General features: G+C 40.5%; 1 protein-coding gene and 3 long non-coding RNA genes across 8 annotated transcripts; all 4 read right to left on the minus strand.

The window, feature by feature from the left end:
- Positions 1 to 4,327: 4,327 nt before the first annotated feature.
- Positions 4,328 to 8,335, minus strand: LOC100191658 (uncharacterized). 2 transcript variants are annotated; one of them, XM_035959361.1, is made up of 4 exons: positions 7,882 to 8,335; positions 7,600 to 7,786; positions 7,193 to 7,472; positions 4,328 to 5,325 (listed from the first exon to the last, which is right to left on the minus strand). In XM_035959361.1, exons 1-4 carry the CDS (start codon positions 7,940 to 7,942, stop codon positions 4,672 to 4,674), a joined length of 1,182 nt encoding a protein of 393 aa, XP_035815254.1. In that variant the 5' UTR covers positions 7,943 to 8,335; the 3' UTR covers positions 4,328 to 4,671. The 2 variants fall into 2 exon arrangements, with proteins under 2 accessions (XP_035815254.1, NP_001130559.1); NM_001137087.1 differs by having other exon boundaries at positions 4,329 to 5,325; positions 7,600 to 7,978.
- Positions 8,336 to 9,154: 819 nt separating this feature from the next.
- On the minus strand, positions 9,155 to 9,641 carry LOC109940304 (uncharacterized). The gene is made up of 2 exons (XR_002262998.1): positions 9,559 to 9,641; positions 9,155 to 9,477 (listed from the first exon to the last, which is right to left on the minus strand). It is a non-coding gene; the product is annotated as an uncharacterized lncRNA (long non-coding RNA).
- A 73-nt stretch (positions 9,642 to 9,714) lies between these two features.
- LOC103629146 (uncharacterized) lies at positions 9,715 to 11,854 on the minus strand. Of its 4 annotated transcripts, none has more exons than XR_002262997.1 (6): positions 11,730 to 11,854; positions 11,561 to 11,643; positions 11,211 to 11,465; positions 11,027 to 11,123; positions 10,555 to 10,675; positions 9,715 to 9,766 (listed from the first exon to the last, which is right to left on the minus strand). It is a non-coding gene; the product is annotated as an uncharacterized lncRNA (long non-coding RNA). The 4 variants fall into 4 exon arrangements; XR_002262995.2 differs by having other exon boundaries at positions 9,716 to 9,779; positions 11,036 to 11,123; XR_002262994.1 differs by having other exon boundaries at positions 9,716 to 9,779.
- Positions 11,855 to 12,124: 270 nt separating this feature from the next.
- On the minus strand, positions 12,125 to 15,791 carry LOC103629147 (uncharacterized). Its single transcript, XR_554174.3, has 4 exons — positions 15,538 to 15,791; positions 15,354 to 15,460; positions 14,515 to 14,637; positions 12,125 to 12,205 (listed from the first exon to the last, which is right to left on the minus strand). It is a non-coding gene; the product is annotated as an uncharacterized lncRNA (long non-coding RNA).
- Positions 15,792 to 16,737: the final 946 nt, after the last annotated feature.

The raw sequence follows: 16,737 nt of genomic DNA on the forward strand, positions 1-16,737 counted from the left end.
GCTGTCGAGAAGGTCCTGAATGAAGACTAGAACTTTGTATTTTTGCTAGTTGAATGTCGTTGAACATGATCCCTAGTTTTGCAAGAAACACTTGTAAACAATTTGTGTGTTGTTGCAATATATTTCTTTGTGATGCATGAAACTTCCGTACATACCGTTTTTGAGCCGCTGGCGAAAAAACACCTTCCCTTCTTTTCATGCTCCACGAAGAAAAAAATTCCCCTTCTGTCGATTCAATACTGAGTATTTTTCCACGGTTGCTGTATAGTAATACTGTTGACGAAGGTTCCCCTCCTATGTAAAAATAGGTCTGCCGAAGGCATATCTTGTGCTACAACACATTCTTTCATGAACTGACAGGTATTTTCGAAGGAGCAATTTTCCTTCTTCTCCATGACTTTTTGCTGATGCAAAATGATGTATCATGTGATGCTATGCTATATGATGGTATGATGAAAAATGATATTTATGCTGAAGGTAAAAATCCACATAAATACACACCCAAACTCTGCATCCCCTTAGTAACGACTTTGGAGTCTCTTCACCTTTTACTTAGGTGGTATTTCAGCTCTGCATTCCCTTAGGAACGACTTTGGAGCTAAGCTCTGCATCCCCTTAGGAACGACTTTGGAGCTTCTTCACCTTTTACTTAAGTGGCATTTAAGCTCTGCATCCCCTTAGGAACGACTTTGGAGCTTCTTCACCTTTTACTTAGGTGGCATTTTAGCTCTGCATTCCATTAGGAGCGACTTTGGAGCTTCATCATCTTTCCTGTTACACTCGATGGTGTAACCATAGATTTTTTACAACAAGTCGAAGGTTAAACCTTCTTATATTGTCTTCAAAGGGGAGAAACATAGGGACAGAAAGGTGAAGAGTACATTAGGTATTAAAATTTTGTAATGAAGCCCCTGTGTGACTTCAATAAATATGCCTCGACTCAGGCACAATGCTGTTGACTGTGCGAGCTTTGGATTCTTCACGCACGTCACGCTGTTGCTGAGCCTGATGATGCCATTATGGATGTTGGTTATGAACCAAGGTAGGCGCCAGTGGTGGAAGTGGTGGCAACTGAGCTCAGGAGGCTTGAGAGTGACTTGCCGAAGCAACAGAAGCCGTAGGCTGTTGATTGCCCACATACTCCGGGATATACAAGACCTGCTTCGGTGGGTTCTGCTGTGCTTCGGCTTCAGCGATTTCCTTCTGCTTTTGGATCGTGACTTGGCACATCCTTGTCGTGTGTCCCTTATCTTCGCCACAGAACAGGCAGAATAGTCTCCTGGGTTGATTACCATATCTTCCTCTAAAGCTTCTGCCCCCTCTGCCTCTTGGAGCTGGTGGCCTGAAGGAACTTTGTTGTGCCCCTGATGATTGGGAGCTGTGTTGTTGCCCTTGGGTATGATTTCCCCTATCGTCGCTTGAGCTGGGATTATGGATCATCCTGACATGCCTAGGGTGGAGTCTTCCTCTGAAGCCCCTGGTCATCTTGGAGTATCTGTAGGATTCTTCCCTTCTCTACCGAAAGTCATTGTTGGCTCTAATGTACTCGTCCATTTTCTAGAGAAGCTTCTCCAACATTTGTGGTGGCTTCCTTGCAAAATATTACGCTGTAGGTCCTGGTCTGAGCCCCTTGATCATAGCTTCAATGACAATCTCATTGGGCACTATAGGTGCCTGAGCTCTCAATCGCAAAAACCTTCGGACATATGCCTGCAAGTACTCCTTATGGTCCTGCGTACACTGGAACAGAGCTTGGGCAGTTACTGGCTTCGTCTGGAAGCCTTGGAAACTAGTGACTAGCATATCCTTCAGCTTCTGCCATGAAGTAATTGTTCCTGACCAAAGAGAAGAATACCATGTTTGAGCCACACGACTGCCATGACGAAGGACTTCGCCATGACAGTAGTGTTGCCCCCATATGAGGATATGGTTGCTTCGTAGCTCATCAGGAACTGCTTCTGAGTGCCCATCATACATGGGGAGCTGAGGTGGCTTGTAAGATGGTGGCCACGGGGTAGCCTGCAACTCTGCTGCTAGAGGAGAAGCATCATCAAAAGCAAAGTTACCATGATGAAAGTCATCGTACCATTCATCATCATTGATTGGGCTTTCCTGATGAAGCTCCCTGTGGTGGGGCCTTCGGTCTTGGTCATCCTGAGTAAGGTGACACATTTCTTCGGCAGCTTCGTCGATCTTTCTCTAAAGGTCGGCTAGTCAAAGCATCTTTTCTCTCTTCCTTTGCACTTGCTGGTGAATAGCCTCCAAGTCCCTGATCTCCTGGCCCAACTCCTCCTCCTGAGGTGTTGGGCTGGTAGCGTTTCTCTTCTGGCTCCTAGCTTCTCGCAGGGAGAGTGTCTCCTGATTTATGTCCAGTGGCTGTAGGGCAGCCTCTAGCGTTGTTGTCTTCTTCGGTGGCATGACGAAGGTGGATGCTTGCCAAAGGTTGTGGAAGTGAGTTCATCGATGGTGGGCGCCAATGTTGGTCACTTGTTCTCAAATGTTGTGAATCAAGAACAAGGCAACACAATTGTTAATTATTACGAACCTTCGTCTTCTGAAGCATTATCTTTGTATGGGTATAATGCTCATCGGACGAAGGACAAGAAGGACATACCTTCATCATTTAATATACCAATAAGAATGTATAAGAATGAAGATAATAACTGTATCTCGTCAATTCATTCGTATTTGCATTCTACAGAGCATGTGTGAATATTAACATAATTCATATTACATTGATACCTTCAGCTTGCTCGAAGGTGCGGACGCGAGAGAGTGATTACAAATCAGCGTGAACAGTACGGTGCTATTGTTCATCTATTTATAGGCACATGACGCAACCCGGGTAAAAGTACATTTATGTCCCTGACATCTATTTATAATTATAAAATGAATCGTTAAGGACTAAATAGTCTTTTTCCCCTTTCGGTCAGCATCATATTTAGTCTTCGTCACCATATTAAGACGAAGCTCCTTGGCTACAGTTTCGGCGACCATTCTTGTCCCCTTCGGGTTGCATCTTCACATCGTATGTATTTACCATGAGAGAAGACCTTTATACCGAAGTCGAAGCCCCCTCTGTAATAATCCATATACTGAAAACATATGGTCAGTCAAGTTTTTGAGGACCTTTGGAAGAGGAAGGCCACCAACACCTTGGTGGCGAGCCAAACCACGAGATAAATCCATGTCTTGTGTGCCTCATTTACATTCTTCCATATTCATATTGTTGAATTAGAGTTTGCGATCGATCTACTTGCTCATTAGTGATATACTTGATTTATCTCTCAATCTATAATCTATATACCTGCAGAAAGGTTAGAAATTTATCTAATCTAAGCTCTATAGGTGACATTTTAAATTTGGCGTATTTCTCCCCTGCGTAGGTTAGTAGTGTCATCCTTATAGGCCAGCAGCGTCGTCCTCTATTTTGATAGAATTTCGAATTGAATTTTTATAGGCTTATTCACCCCCCCTCTAGGCCTCCATCCTATTCCAGGAGATCCTACAATGTGATATTTTGATGAAAAATGACCCTTATACCCTTGAAACGATGTATTGAGATACATAATGTAGTTTTGTGTGTAATTTTCATTAGTAAAAGGGGTGAAATCAACATCCATTACATAATAGTTTTTAAACACTAATAATTCATCGAGTTCAAATATATATGTCAGAATCATTCTAGTTCCAAGTTAAGGAGATTGTTGTTGCTAACTCACCACAAAACACATCCATAGGTTGTGCATTAGGCAATATAGTAGATCCATTGGATAGAACTACATATTTGCTATACAATTTGATATTCTAGTCGCCATGGCTACACTCTCCCTGGGCGTGAATGACATGCCCTACCTACCCTCCACGGCCTTGGTTGTGCCCCCTTGCAGATGCGGTCCGTATCGGCGCGGGATAGCCTTACGCAAAGAGGCACGGATGGCCGACAAACATGGGGAGATGGTGTTGTCGGGTTGGGGATGAAGTCATGAATTGTTGTGTGAGGAGAACATCTAGATCCATAATGTCCATCCTCCCTTCGCCCTGATGGTCCTCTCCCATGGTTGGGTGGGGGCGAAGGGATCGGAGGAGAGAGGAGGCATAGGGGATTGAGGGGTTTTTTATAGTGGTAAAGATGAGGACATCTAAATCTTCAATTCATGAAGTACCCTTTCTCCGCTGCAAGAAATTTGTGAAGTTCTCCTCAACTTCATATTTTTTTAGTGAAGAGGTTGGATTGATTTGGATGTCGGTTTGTAAAGTTGAGCTGAAGCAGTTCCAAAAATGCCCTAAAAATGAACAAATCCCATCCTAAATGCCACTAGCAATCTAAAGAATATTTCTGTATCTCATGACTTGAAGTCTGAGGCTGAACATTGTCGTGTGGTGTTCAGCCACGTAATAATACTTAAATATGAGATACAATAATAATTTGTTTACACCCATTCATGTCAATCAGTGCACAAAAAGTAACCTCGATGTATTGTCTACTACTACTGCTACTACTAATTAGGTACACATCATAATCCTCTCACCAAACCTCTCCATGAACTTTGCCACCGACCAGGTATATATCGGTCGGACCCACCTGCCATTCTTTGAAAGTTTCACAAGATCTCTTCTCAAGCAAGGCCGCAGCACAAGCATTGCTTACGCCGTGAGCAACCAGTCCAGTCAGCATTTGTCGACGTCCCTCCACTTGAGGTACTCGACTCCGGCGTGGTAGTGCGCGTACGCGCCGGCGATGACGAAGAGGTGGAACAGCTGGTGGCTATGTCCGACTAGGTCGAACCTCCCGGGCGCCCACCGCTCGGGGACGCGCGCGGCGTACACGGCGACGCCGAGGCCGTAGAGCACGCCCATGAGCGCCTCGTACCCCGCCGAGGCTACGGCGCCGGGCGCCGTGCCGCCGTAGAGGAGCAGCTTGTGCGCGATGGGCACGGCGCCCGACGCGCCCATGCAGGAGAAGAGCGCGGCGCGGAGCGGGCGCAGCTCAGGCGCCTGGAACGCGGGGACCAGCGACGCCGTCACGGCGGCGGCGCCCAGCGCCGTGATGGAGCCCATGTAGAGCCGCTGCAGCGCCGGGTTGCAGAGGAAGGAGTAGTAGGCGAGCGGGTAGAAAGAGGTGACGATCAGCGCGGCGATGCCGGCGTAGTCGAGCCGGAGCGTCACGTACGCCGTGCGCTCCGAGTGGCACAGGATCAGGTGACACACGCTGCTCGTCAGCAGGCACACCATCGCGCCGACCAGGTACGCGAACAGCGGCCACCGCGTGATGGGGTCGGCGGCGGTGCCGGCGTCCACGGTGGCCGCCGTACCAGTGCTGCTCTGCATGCAAACACGTACAGATCATCAGATGCTGTTCTTGCCGGATTTAACTTTACTGCAGTAAACACAACAACTACTAGCTAACTCATGTCACCTAATGGAGTAAAAGTGCACCATGAAGGAATTGTCAGTTGTGGTCCCTCCTCAGATCTCAGATTTACTACATTTAATGATTTATTTAAGAGGGCTTTTCTGGTTACATGAAAATTCAACCATGTTTTATAAATCAAACATGACACTCAATTCGTTCCAATTTATAATTTATTTGACTTCTTTTACTACAACTTTAACCGACTCGTCCTATTTAAAAAATTTATAATTATTATAATTTTTACTGTGATATTGTTTATCATATAATATACTTTAAGTATAGTTTTAATTTTTTCGTAAATTTTTTGAATAAGACGAGCTAGTCAAACATGGTAAAAAAAGTCAAACGAATTTAGTATAAAGTAAGTATGAGCATTTGATTAAGCAGAAAAATTACACTTTGGCAACATATATAGTACACTAAATCTGAATTCCGAATGTGTGGTCCAGTGTCAGGTGAATTCCTGAGATCCAGAATTTTATGTTAGTCATAGTGTCAGGTGAATTCCCGAGATCCAGAATTTTATGTTAGTCATAGGTGAAGTGGTAATAGATCATAATCTAAATGATTCTTCACAAAATATTAGAGCCTTAAATAAATTGTAGTTAAAAATGAATAGAAATAGAGCCTGATTCTAATATAATCCTATCATTAAATCTTATAGTGTAAAATTTAGAGCACATTGTCACTCCTAGTCATGGGACCTGTTGTCCTCACAGCTCACTACTGTATTTGTTTTATCAATACGCGCACACACCCTATATTTGATTATACATATTTGAATGTTAGAAAAAATACTATATATATATATATATATATCTATATATATATATATATATATATATATATATATATATCTATATATATATATATATATATATATATATATATATATATATATATATATATATATATATATATATATATATATATAAAACTGCTGCAAATGCAAGTGTCGCTATCTCAATGCATGTAGCAATCATGATTATAACTGCTGCTGACCAAAACAAAACAAATCAAACCGGTCTAGTTGTTGTCCATCACATCAACAAATTTGTAGTAGCTACGGTTGCACTGTTTTGGCTGAAACCGTTACATATACACATCTATCACTCCAAGTTTCAGACACATTTGCAAACCAGCCAATTTTTTACTGCTGCTGCTCGTGCATGACAACCTAATAACTAGCTTGATGACATTTTGCAAAAGCAGAACACAACAGGTAAAGCAGGTTAAAAGCATGCATCAATGCATCAACAAGGTGGTTAAGAACCCTAGCTAGCAGGGAAAGCAGAAAGGACTTGCTGTGTGTGTGCAAATGCAATGCAGATGTAGCCTGCCAGCAGCTAGCTAGCTAAGCTAGCAGCCCATTAAACACATGCCAACTACTAACCCAGAAGTTATTAAGGAAGCCACCTACCTGAGATCAGTACCCTGACAGGGCCCATTAACAACAACAGCACATAACCACATGACACTGACAGTACTCTAGTCCTCCAGCTACTAATTGCTTATAAATTAGTCAAAGACTAAGAATAATAAACATAATCTTCTCCCTCTCATGACAAATTAGTTTCATGTAGGTGCCTAATTTACTATGGTCATCAGCACACTATTTTGAGGACGAATTACTGGCAAAAAAGTCTAGTAATTTTGAGGACCAAAGTTTTCAAATGGGAACTATATGCATGGAACCAGTGACTTGAGAGAGTACACGTACTAGCAGCTACTGGACTTGAAAACAAAGAAACAAAAAACAGTCTAGTAATTTGGTACCTGGATCTGGATGGCATGATGATGGGAGGAGGAAGTGTTGGGTGGACAGCTGGTTGGGATCTGCTGCTGACCATCTTCAGACAAAGCAGCAGCAGATGGTGGCAGCAGGAAACACGCTGCAAGTGCCTCGTGCCTCAGCGCTACCGTCATGTTGGCCATCTCCACCAGATCTCCCAGCTGGTATGCAGCGCTGTTACTGCTCCTGCTGCTGCCATTCCTTGGGATCACCATTGCTGTAAAGATTGCCAGGCACAGGAACAGCAGGAACCCTAGCAAATGCCTGGCAGCAGCAAATACACGTGGAGTGCAGGAATTACTGTCTGAAGGATATATTAGTATTAACGACTTAGATAAAAAGTAAATTGAACTGTAGAGAAACACTGATGAGGTCAGGCCAGGGGACTCACGACCAAACATTGAGGGTCTCGTTGTGGATGGAGAAGATGCTGAGGACGGTCTCCTTCATCGGCCACTCGCACCGGTAGTAGCCATGGATGAACTCGTTGTCCTTGAGCCACTCAGGCAGTGCTTCGTACCCGACGAGATCACACTTCCGCTTCTCCTCCTTCTCATCGGTACTGCCATTATTGCAAGCTATGCAGGAAGAAGCAGCCATGAGCTCCTCCTCCAAGCTCACCACCCACCAAGGTCTTCTAGCTAGCTTTTGGAGATGTATAATTCCAGCACACCTCTTGGTTGTAGCCTTGCTCTCTCTGGTGAAGCGCGCAGTGGCCCTGGCCTTTCTTGCATAAGACGACCACACGACACCGTGGTTGTGTTGTGAAGCTGGTCAAGACAAGGAACAATGCATCAGAAGCAATCTAGCTATATATGCTGCCTGGCAATGGTGGTTAGGTTCTGTAAAGGTATCTATAGACTGAAGTTTTGTGTGTGGACATCTGTATGTATGTATCTATCTATCTGCCCCCCTCTCTCCCTCCCTATCTCTATACATTTATATATAGGCACATATATATAGCTCTCTCTCTCTCTCTTGTGCTTGGAGCCAAACAAGAAGTGCAAGCAATTGGGATCCCTGAGACCATATATATACTAATAATATTCCAATTTGAGTAGTAGATCCCTCCACGTAGATGCGAAGATTCCCATCGGCTATGTGGACTAGTAGTTGGGTTTGGCGTGAGAGAGGCCAGGAGAGAGGTGGTTTAAATTGCTTGTCCCATACCCCATGTGTGTGTTCATGAGAGAGGAGAAATAAAAAAAATTTGTCCCATGTGTCCCTTTCCTGTTCTTTATCAGCAAGTAGGAGTCTTGCATGTATATATTTATGGCTTTCTTGCAGGATTTTGATTTATTTGCACGGAGTACGCGCACTGAGAGCATTGACAATGCGGTGTTTATTTCGTCCAGCTAATCAAATTAAGGAACCGATTCAGATCAACCTCTTTCTTTATTGTTGTTGGTTTGTTACTCGATGGTGGTTGCTTCTTATCTGAACACTGTTTTTTTAGGGAAAGAAATCGTGTTAGATTAGGGCGGTGGACAATTGAGCAAAGGAAACCTAGTCTCAAATCACACGTAACGTAACAACCAAACATGAATTAGAGTTAGGAGATCGAATTATCAAAAGTTTGCTTTACTAGGTATGCATGTGACCGTATGTTGCCACGAGGCGGGGGAGCGTGGGGAGCGGCGCGTAGGCTACAAATATAATTATTGTTTATTTCTAAACACTAAATTACATGTAGTCTGTTGGTTAGCCTCAAATTTCTAGAGTAGAAGGGGTGTGGGTTCAAGTGCTTGTTTTTGCACTATTTTTTGCGGGCGCTGGGCGTGGTGAGGAAGCACCTGGTAGCATCAGGTCCCCACTAGCCAGTTGTTCGTGCTTTTGCTATGGTTTTTATATATCATATAGGTGGATGCCCGTGCGTTGCAACGGGACCACTACATTGCAATCATCAATACAATATCGACTTCTATATATGATAGTACAATATGTTGTGACGTCACATAAATTTTTATTTGATAAAATGTTAAGACTATATAGAACAAAATAAATAATACAATGCCGCAAGGGTTTCATCAAACAATGTCACATAGTAACAAGTATGTCACCATATAAAACGAAGAACATGCAAAAACTCTATTCATGTAACCCACCACAATAGAGCCAGAGATAAATGTTCATGAGTTCGAAGGCATTGTAGTGAATGTATGAATGAGCCTAGAATTCTGATTAAGATCCCTTGGTAGTAAAAATTATCTTTCTTCTCGCCACAAGGTAGGACACCGATTGATTCCCATTCTAACGTGAAAACAACATCCTACACGAATCCATAACTATATTAGCATTATATATAAATAAGAAAAATTGTTCACTTGAGCAGGTGAAGACAAGGGCTTACAGAGGGGTTCTGGGGATCTATGTCAAAAGATTTGATAGCATATGCTTTAGCAAGCAATTCAAGGGGTCTCTCATCTCCTAATAGAAAAAGAAGCCACGATAAGCAAAGATGATAAACACTGAACACCGACAATCCGAACACTACATGTACATCTCACTTGCCTTGTTTGACAATTGCAAGGATCCCATCCTCTAAACACACGTCATCACTGGCAAAATATTCTTGTAGACATAGAAGAGATGAGCATCCCACCAGCAAACATTCAAAAATGAGCCATGTTGCAGATATGACTCATGTAATCACACCCATAATACTCATTTGAACTATGTGGTCAATAGGGGTGGACTAAAATTGGAGAGTGGTAAGGGTCAACACACCAGCAATAACATGAACTTTCTGCTCCTCACTATCAGCAATGCAGTGACCTATATCCATACAGCCCATGGTACCAATGGACTATGTCACTGCTCAGACTCACTTATTAGATATATGTGGGTGCAAGAGCATACAATACAGTTACGGACCCTTGTAGGACCAACTCATCTCAAAAAAACTAATTATTGGATGAATTTGGATATCTCATATCATAGGACAAAGTTACTCAAGTATAAAACAGTAAATCACTTTCAGAAAAGATGTAAACCAACACAGACTTCTGATTCTTGATTGCATGAAAAGGTTGCTCATTTAAGAACATTCCTGTGGTCGCCAACCACCTCAAGAACCCTAGGACACGAAGCTTGCAAATGCAATAAACTAACAGAGTTTAGCAGGCATATTAATTAACACAAAGTTATCATGACCATGTATCTAGGCATCTTTGATACAGTACTCCTACTTAAGTTTTCTATACACAAGCTTGATGCATATTAGATATCGTAACAAGAATATAGTACTACAGATATGAATTGAGTTTGGTTTTGGGTAACATTAACATAAGCAAATGAAAAAGGCATCAAAGCATTTCTTCTATTAGAAAATATGTTCCCACTGTACCTTCTTTCCTCGGATGACCACTCTAGGTTCACCTTGGATCACCATGTATTTTGTACCTCCAACAAAAAGACAAGTTGGTGCAAGAGTTCTAGGTTCATCAAAGTCCAACAACTTCCTCATCCTTTAACAGCAACAAGCAGGAAACATAAACATGAGAACTCAGCCAGTCAGTCTAAGAGTGCTTCATATTATATAGATCATAGAAACTTTTAACAGAAGTTCTTAAAACAAAAAAATGTGTCTAAACAAACACCAAAAACTGAAATTTACAACAAAAGTGCACCTTTTTTGTTCAAGGAAGAAATATCGCATTCAAAACAGAGAGTCTAAGTGCATAATCAAAACAGTAAGTGCTTACAAATATTTAAGAAAGTGCAATCCCTTAACTATGGAGGGTCACAGTTTCTACAAAGACATTTAAAATTAGTACTTCAGGAAAACATTATGATTGCGAAGAGAATAATGAGAATACCCTGGTTACCATGGTTGAGAATAACATCACAATTGCAGCACACTTGAAGTGCTGACACAATCGGGCAGTAGGTAGCTTAACTGGAGAACCTAGAATCCTGTTAAATGAACTAAAATTTATTGAAAAAATGCTGACACGATACTGAAAGGGCACAAAAGATATATGCAACAATCATGAATATCACCTGGTATTTTAGCACATATGTCAAGCAAGATCTTCTTGGTTTCAAGCATTCTAGAAACCTTATTTCCTGCTTCAACTATACACATAAACCGGGTTTCAATGTCCTTCATGCTTGACACAAAATCTTTGGCTCGATGAGTGATGAACTCTGAAGGATCCTTTGCCTCTACACATCATCACAGTCTGCTATATATAAAAAGCTTTCACCAATTAGAAATCTTGTTTATGATAATTAATAGTCTTTGCTCCTTAGATCCTATCAACACCAAAAACAATACTTGTGAGACTATAGAACATATAAAATGTAGAAATGAATCTTGACAGAATCGACCAAAACCAAACATAGAGTACTTGGAATTGGAAAACAATATCATGCCCCCTCACTCTCTTTGCCATATGCTTGTTGCCCGAACTGGAGGCCCAAGGGCTCATATCTAAAAACAAGTATTAGAGGAGAAGAAAGTAAGTACTTGGAGTGGTTGATGCAAAATGACCTCAAGCAATTGAATCAATGTGTCACCTGCTTATCATTATTATCGCCTGAGAATAATTCATCACTGGCTGCACCTAAAGATGAACATCTGCCCCAACTTTCTCTGTTAGAGCTTGTGAATGAACATGACTCCTCATTGCGCCTACTTCTTTCATCCTATAAGAAAGGAATGCTTCTGATCAGACATTTTGCAAGCAAGAAGTATATGAGCATCAGTTCTCAAGACTTCTAATGTGTTTCTTAGGACCCTAACTGATGGGACATCTCTATATCACACATACTGCAATAAACAATTTAACACAATGGGCAATCCAGTGGAAGCAAGAGAATGCATCGCATGGGTAAAATTGCTAGACTTGACTAAAAAATATATAGGGTCCAAATTCTGTGCAAACTTACTTGAAGTTATAAAGTGAACTTTACCTGCAATCGTGATCCAACACTATCACTATCAATCTCTGGTCAGTTCATAATGTTGACCAAAATTGAATGCAAATGGCAGCCTAAAAATAGCAGCAATCAGTTGATGTGTCTGTTTCCTTCAGAATGGTGGTTATGTGGACGCTAACACTATAGGAACTATTTCTCATTCTACGCGCAATGGAACAGGTAGGCAAGTACCTAAGTACCTTGCTCATTCTATTTCTTTCACGTCTCTAATCTGTCACCGCACAACATCAATATGTCACCTATCATATCCTATCAACATTAAAAGCTAGAAATAATGCACATATTAAGTGAACCGGTGGAAACAGCCAGTTCATAAGAATGCTATTTGCAAGTAGCAAAACCAAGCAGCAGGCAGTTTACAATGGTGGCTAAAATTGCTTCAAAATAGGAACCTGACAATAGCAGCTTTGTTTTGCTGTCAGTTCATAATGTTGACCAAAATTGAATGCAAATGGCAGCTTTAAAATAGCAGCCTAAAAATAGCAGCAATCAGTTGATGTGTATGTTTCCTTCAGAATGGTGGTTATTTTGAGTGAAAAATAGCAGGAGTCGGTGCATGAGAAGTCTGAGCACAAAAACCATTCATAGTAGACACCATTCCCAGTACTTTGGCACAAGACCATTAATAATAGACAAACTACAAGTTCATACATCCTAACGCAGAAAGACTTTGACAACATTGGGAGAATCCACGCCACACTAAAGAATGACCTCTTTAGATTAGAAGAAATAGAGGAACATGCGTCTTCGAACGATGCAATCGCACTACTACGAGGATCCCTAGAAATTCTCTTATTCCCCCCGCATACAGGATTCATTCCAAGCCAAGGGAAGGCTCATGATTTCGACCGAAGCGGCCGGATTGGAGGTTGAATAGTTTGCTGGTTGTGTCCAGAGAGAGACAGTCTGCCTTCTCTCAGGCTAGGAAGGAGAAAGAGCAATATAAGTCCGCCAATTTGTATAATAGAATGGCAAAAAGTTACAGTTCGACATATATTTGATTCTGAATGTTTGAAGCCATTAATACAATTGTTGCTATTTGAACTTAGATTTCAGAGGCCAAATAATTATGGTATCTGCAGAGTTGGGCAAGTGTCTTAATCTGGTTTTGGGACTGGTTTCACCCATGACATTTTCATTTTTAGCAGATAGAGCCTCTCTGCAAAATATAGTGGTAATGTTTGTCTCATTTACTCCTTGTTTAGATCCTAATCAGATGGGAGCCACCACCAACATTGGATAAGTACTGTTTATAGTCAATTGTTTTATAAGTACTCTCTGTATCTGTTTTATACTGATTTTTAACTATCTTGAAAACCCTAATTCCAAATAGGTTCTTAATGTAAAGCTCCAACTAAATTATCTAAAACTAAAACATAAAATTGCATTATGTTTCCTGTTTATAGATTGAAATAGCAGTCTTTTAAAAATGACTTTTTAGATTCATTTATATTTTCTGTTTATAGATTTAAACAACAACCTTTGAAGGCTGACCAAAAAACCTTAAGGATTTATTCTTTGGAGTGACTCCTTGATTCTTAGATGACTTCAAACAGAAAAGTCACTGTAATGCAACATTAGACCACACTCTATGATGACAAGAACATTGATCCATAAAACAAATAAAATTATAAAATGCAGATATCAAGGAGAGACAATCGGTATGGACCTATTTGGGTTATCTGGGAGAGACCAACATCCAATGAAAGATGGACATGTGAATATATTTTTACAATCCTTGATGCTCTTTTTTAGACGCTTCGCGCTCGTGTAACTACTAAGGTGGAAGAAAAGAGGTTGGAGCTGTTGTACATTCAGTGGACTGAGCACCATAAAAGGTTGTCCAATTTCTTAAGGTAGCTTTGCTACTTTGCATCATTCTTCATTTTGAGTTAGACCCAAAAATTGGAACCCTCATTTTCTTTACATAAGCTGTTTCCCATGTTTGTGCAGTAATTCTACTATCTTGTTTGAATGATCTGTTATTTTCTATGTTCTGCAGGTTATTTTTATTTCTGGTCCAAAAGTGTCCATATTGACAATTAAATTGAGGGAAGATACATTATAATTATGCAGACTTGATGTTTGATAACCATTAGTATATCTATTTACATTGTATACTGATGAACGCCTTCGGCGTCCAGGGGTCACGGATCGACTATATCCTATTCAATTCTCCCCAACTCTGTATCTGTAGCTTATATTTTCACTATACATGGAATTTGGTTCACAGTGGCACCATACTATCTGATCACATACCCAGGGAGTAGAACCAGCATACCACAAACGAGTGCCTGTGCAAAACTAATCTACAGAACAATACAATTAGATGCACTCGGTCGGTCAGTTGTGATATACTAACCTCGTATAGGGATGTGGGAACAAGCCTCTCGTATGATTCATTAAGTGTCACCACACCACAAACTCCAAGCGTCTTTAGCCGGAGAACATCGCTAGGGAATGGAACAGCACCGAGCAGGACATGCTGATACACCAAAAGCAATTGAAGGCGATGAGAGCATAACCAGCAGAAAATTCTAAACGAATTGGAACATAATAGGTCAGCAAAACATTGTAAAACGTTGCATGACCTTTATTCATGTGCTTCCAAAATCAATTAAGAAAAACGAAAACTAATGCGGAACAACATAATGTGTGTCGTCATCTAGCTTTGTATCTTGAATGTGGTAGCAGTTATCTGAAAACACTAAGAATTCAGTGCACAGACAACTGTGAATAAAAAATAGAGAGAACTGTGAAGTTGTGGCATGTGGACTGTTAATATGTTTTTTTTGAACTATGAATTTTACACAGAGAACTGTTTAGTTGTGTCGTGTTGTTTCTTGATAAGTGTTTTTGAACTGTGAAACTGAAAACACACACAACTAAGAATATGCGAACCAAGGGTTTATCTAGTAGCTGCAGTGTGGTGCACCTCGTTCTCATAGACACAGTTAGAGACCTCCTTAATCGGGCCAGGAATAATACTGTTAACTTGTAAGCAGAATAAATGATGTTTGAGGGATGTCAAATTATTTAGTTAACTATTCATCAAACAAAGACATGATTGATACCGTAATTGTAATCTAATCTCAATGAACCTGGATAAAAAAAGTGAAGATATGATTGCCTTCACAATTATTATCCGAATGGAATTTAGAAATGCAAAAAAGCAAAAAAAAACGCAAGGATATCTCTTACCAGAAGGTGGGAGTAGGGGCAGTGGCGAAGATGAGCCCTCGTGGCCCCTGTCGTAGGGGTTTATGACCTGAATGGTTCTTGACCTTGGACATGATTGAAGGGAACAACTATATCCATTTGTTTTGCAAATCAGAAGTAAATTTTCAAATTTAAAATAAAAACAATAGATGATCTAGCTAGTTACCAGGAGGAGAGATCCACTACACATATGACCAGAAGAAGCTCCATAAATACATGTATAGGCACCATTAGTTGCTAGTCAAACTTTTTGATTGACTTACAAAACAGGTAAACACATGTCATAAATATCGATATAAATTAGAAGTCTAAATAAAGCACAAAGCAAACAGTTGTACATTCATAGAAAACTGATACCTCCAAACAAATAAATAAACATCTAATATTGTTTACCTCTGATATACGACACCCGTAGAAATTAAAGCATGTCCAATTTGAGGTGCTTACTCAAAATCACATTTGGTAAGCAAACATGTATCAGGTCACTTAGACAAAGAAAAACAACAATATATATCATTTGCTTATGTAATTACATTATTTGTTGAAACTGATTGATCAAACTCTTCTAAATCATAAAATAGCTTACTACAAAAGCAAGGTTCCTATAGTTCACCGGGACAATTCTATGAAATGTGACATCAGCTATCCATAAGTAGGAAGTTAGAACTGAAATTACAAGCAAGTAAATCAATAGTATGAAATGCCACATATGTAAATCAATAGTATAATCAAATCTGAGAAAGAAAATATCATTCCAACAATGTAAGGTCCTAGCAAGTAGGAACAAAAATCCACCCAAAATCAACCTGAAAAGTGCCTTTTGAATCTAATTATCCACTTGCCACCATTCTGATTTGCAGGATCCTGGCCAATTGAAAACAGTTAGCAATAGGAACAGACATACTACACATAGACAGAGAGATGATAGAGAATGCATACTCTAAATATGCATCAGGGAAACTGCCACCAAAGAGGCTACAGAGATTTTATTCACTGCATATGGAGGCTGCAAAGATTCTTGGTGGACCAACACATGGAGCCAAGGTGTATTCTCCAGCCAAGATTTAGGGTTATTGTGCCTTAATATATAAATTGTAACATTCGCATGATCTCACAATACTTTATTTCCACATGTGGCAGAAATATCAACAATTATTCAGACTATCAATCATGCTTGGTTGATCTTATGGCAATCCTCCACAAAAGCACAAACAAATAGAAGAATAGGAAATGGAATTATATTATAAAAAAATCATAAAATGGTTGCAAGAGAAGGTACTACAAAAGGGTAACAAACATAACAAAAGTGTTTTATTCATGACTAACCATTTCATCAAATTGATCAGCACCAAAGACTTAGATGGAT

Source organism: Zea mays, chromosome 6 (assembly GCF_902167145.1).
Source record: "Zea mays cultivar B73 chromosome 6, Zm-B73-REFERENCE-NAM-5.0, whole genome shotgun sequence".
In the NCBI taxonomy this organism is placed as follows: domain Eukaryota; kingdom Viridiplantae; phylum Streptophyta; class Magnoliopsida; order Poales; family Poaceae; genus Zea; species Zea mays.

Coding starts and splice junctions, on each gene's coding strand:
- LOC100191658 (XM_035959361.1), bottom strand. CDS start 7,942: ATGCAAGAAAGGCCAGGGCCACTGCGCGCTTCACCAGAGAGAGCAAGG. Junction 7,473..7,599: donor GAGACCCTCAATGTTTGGTC/GTGAGTCCCCTG, acceptor TGCTGCTGCCAG/GCATTTGCTAGGGTTCCTGC. Junction 5,326..7,192: donor ATCATGCCATCCAGATCCAG/GTACCAAATTAC, acceptor GTTTGCATGCAG/AGCAGCACTGGTACGGCGGC.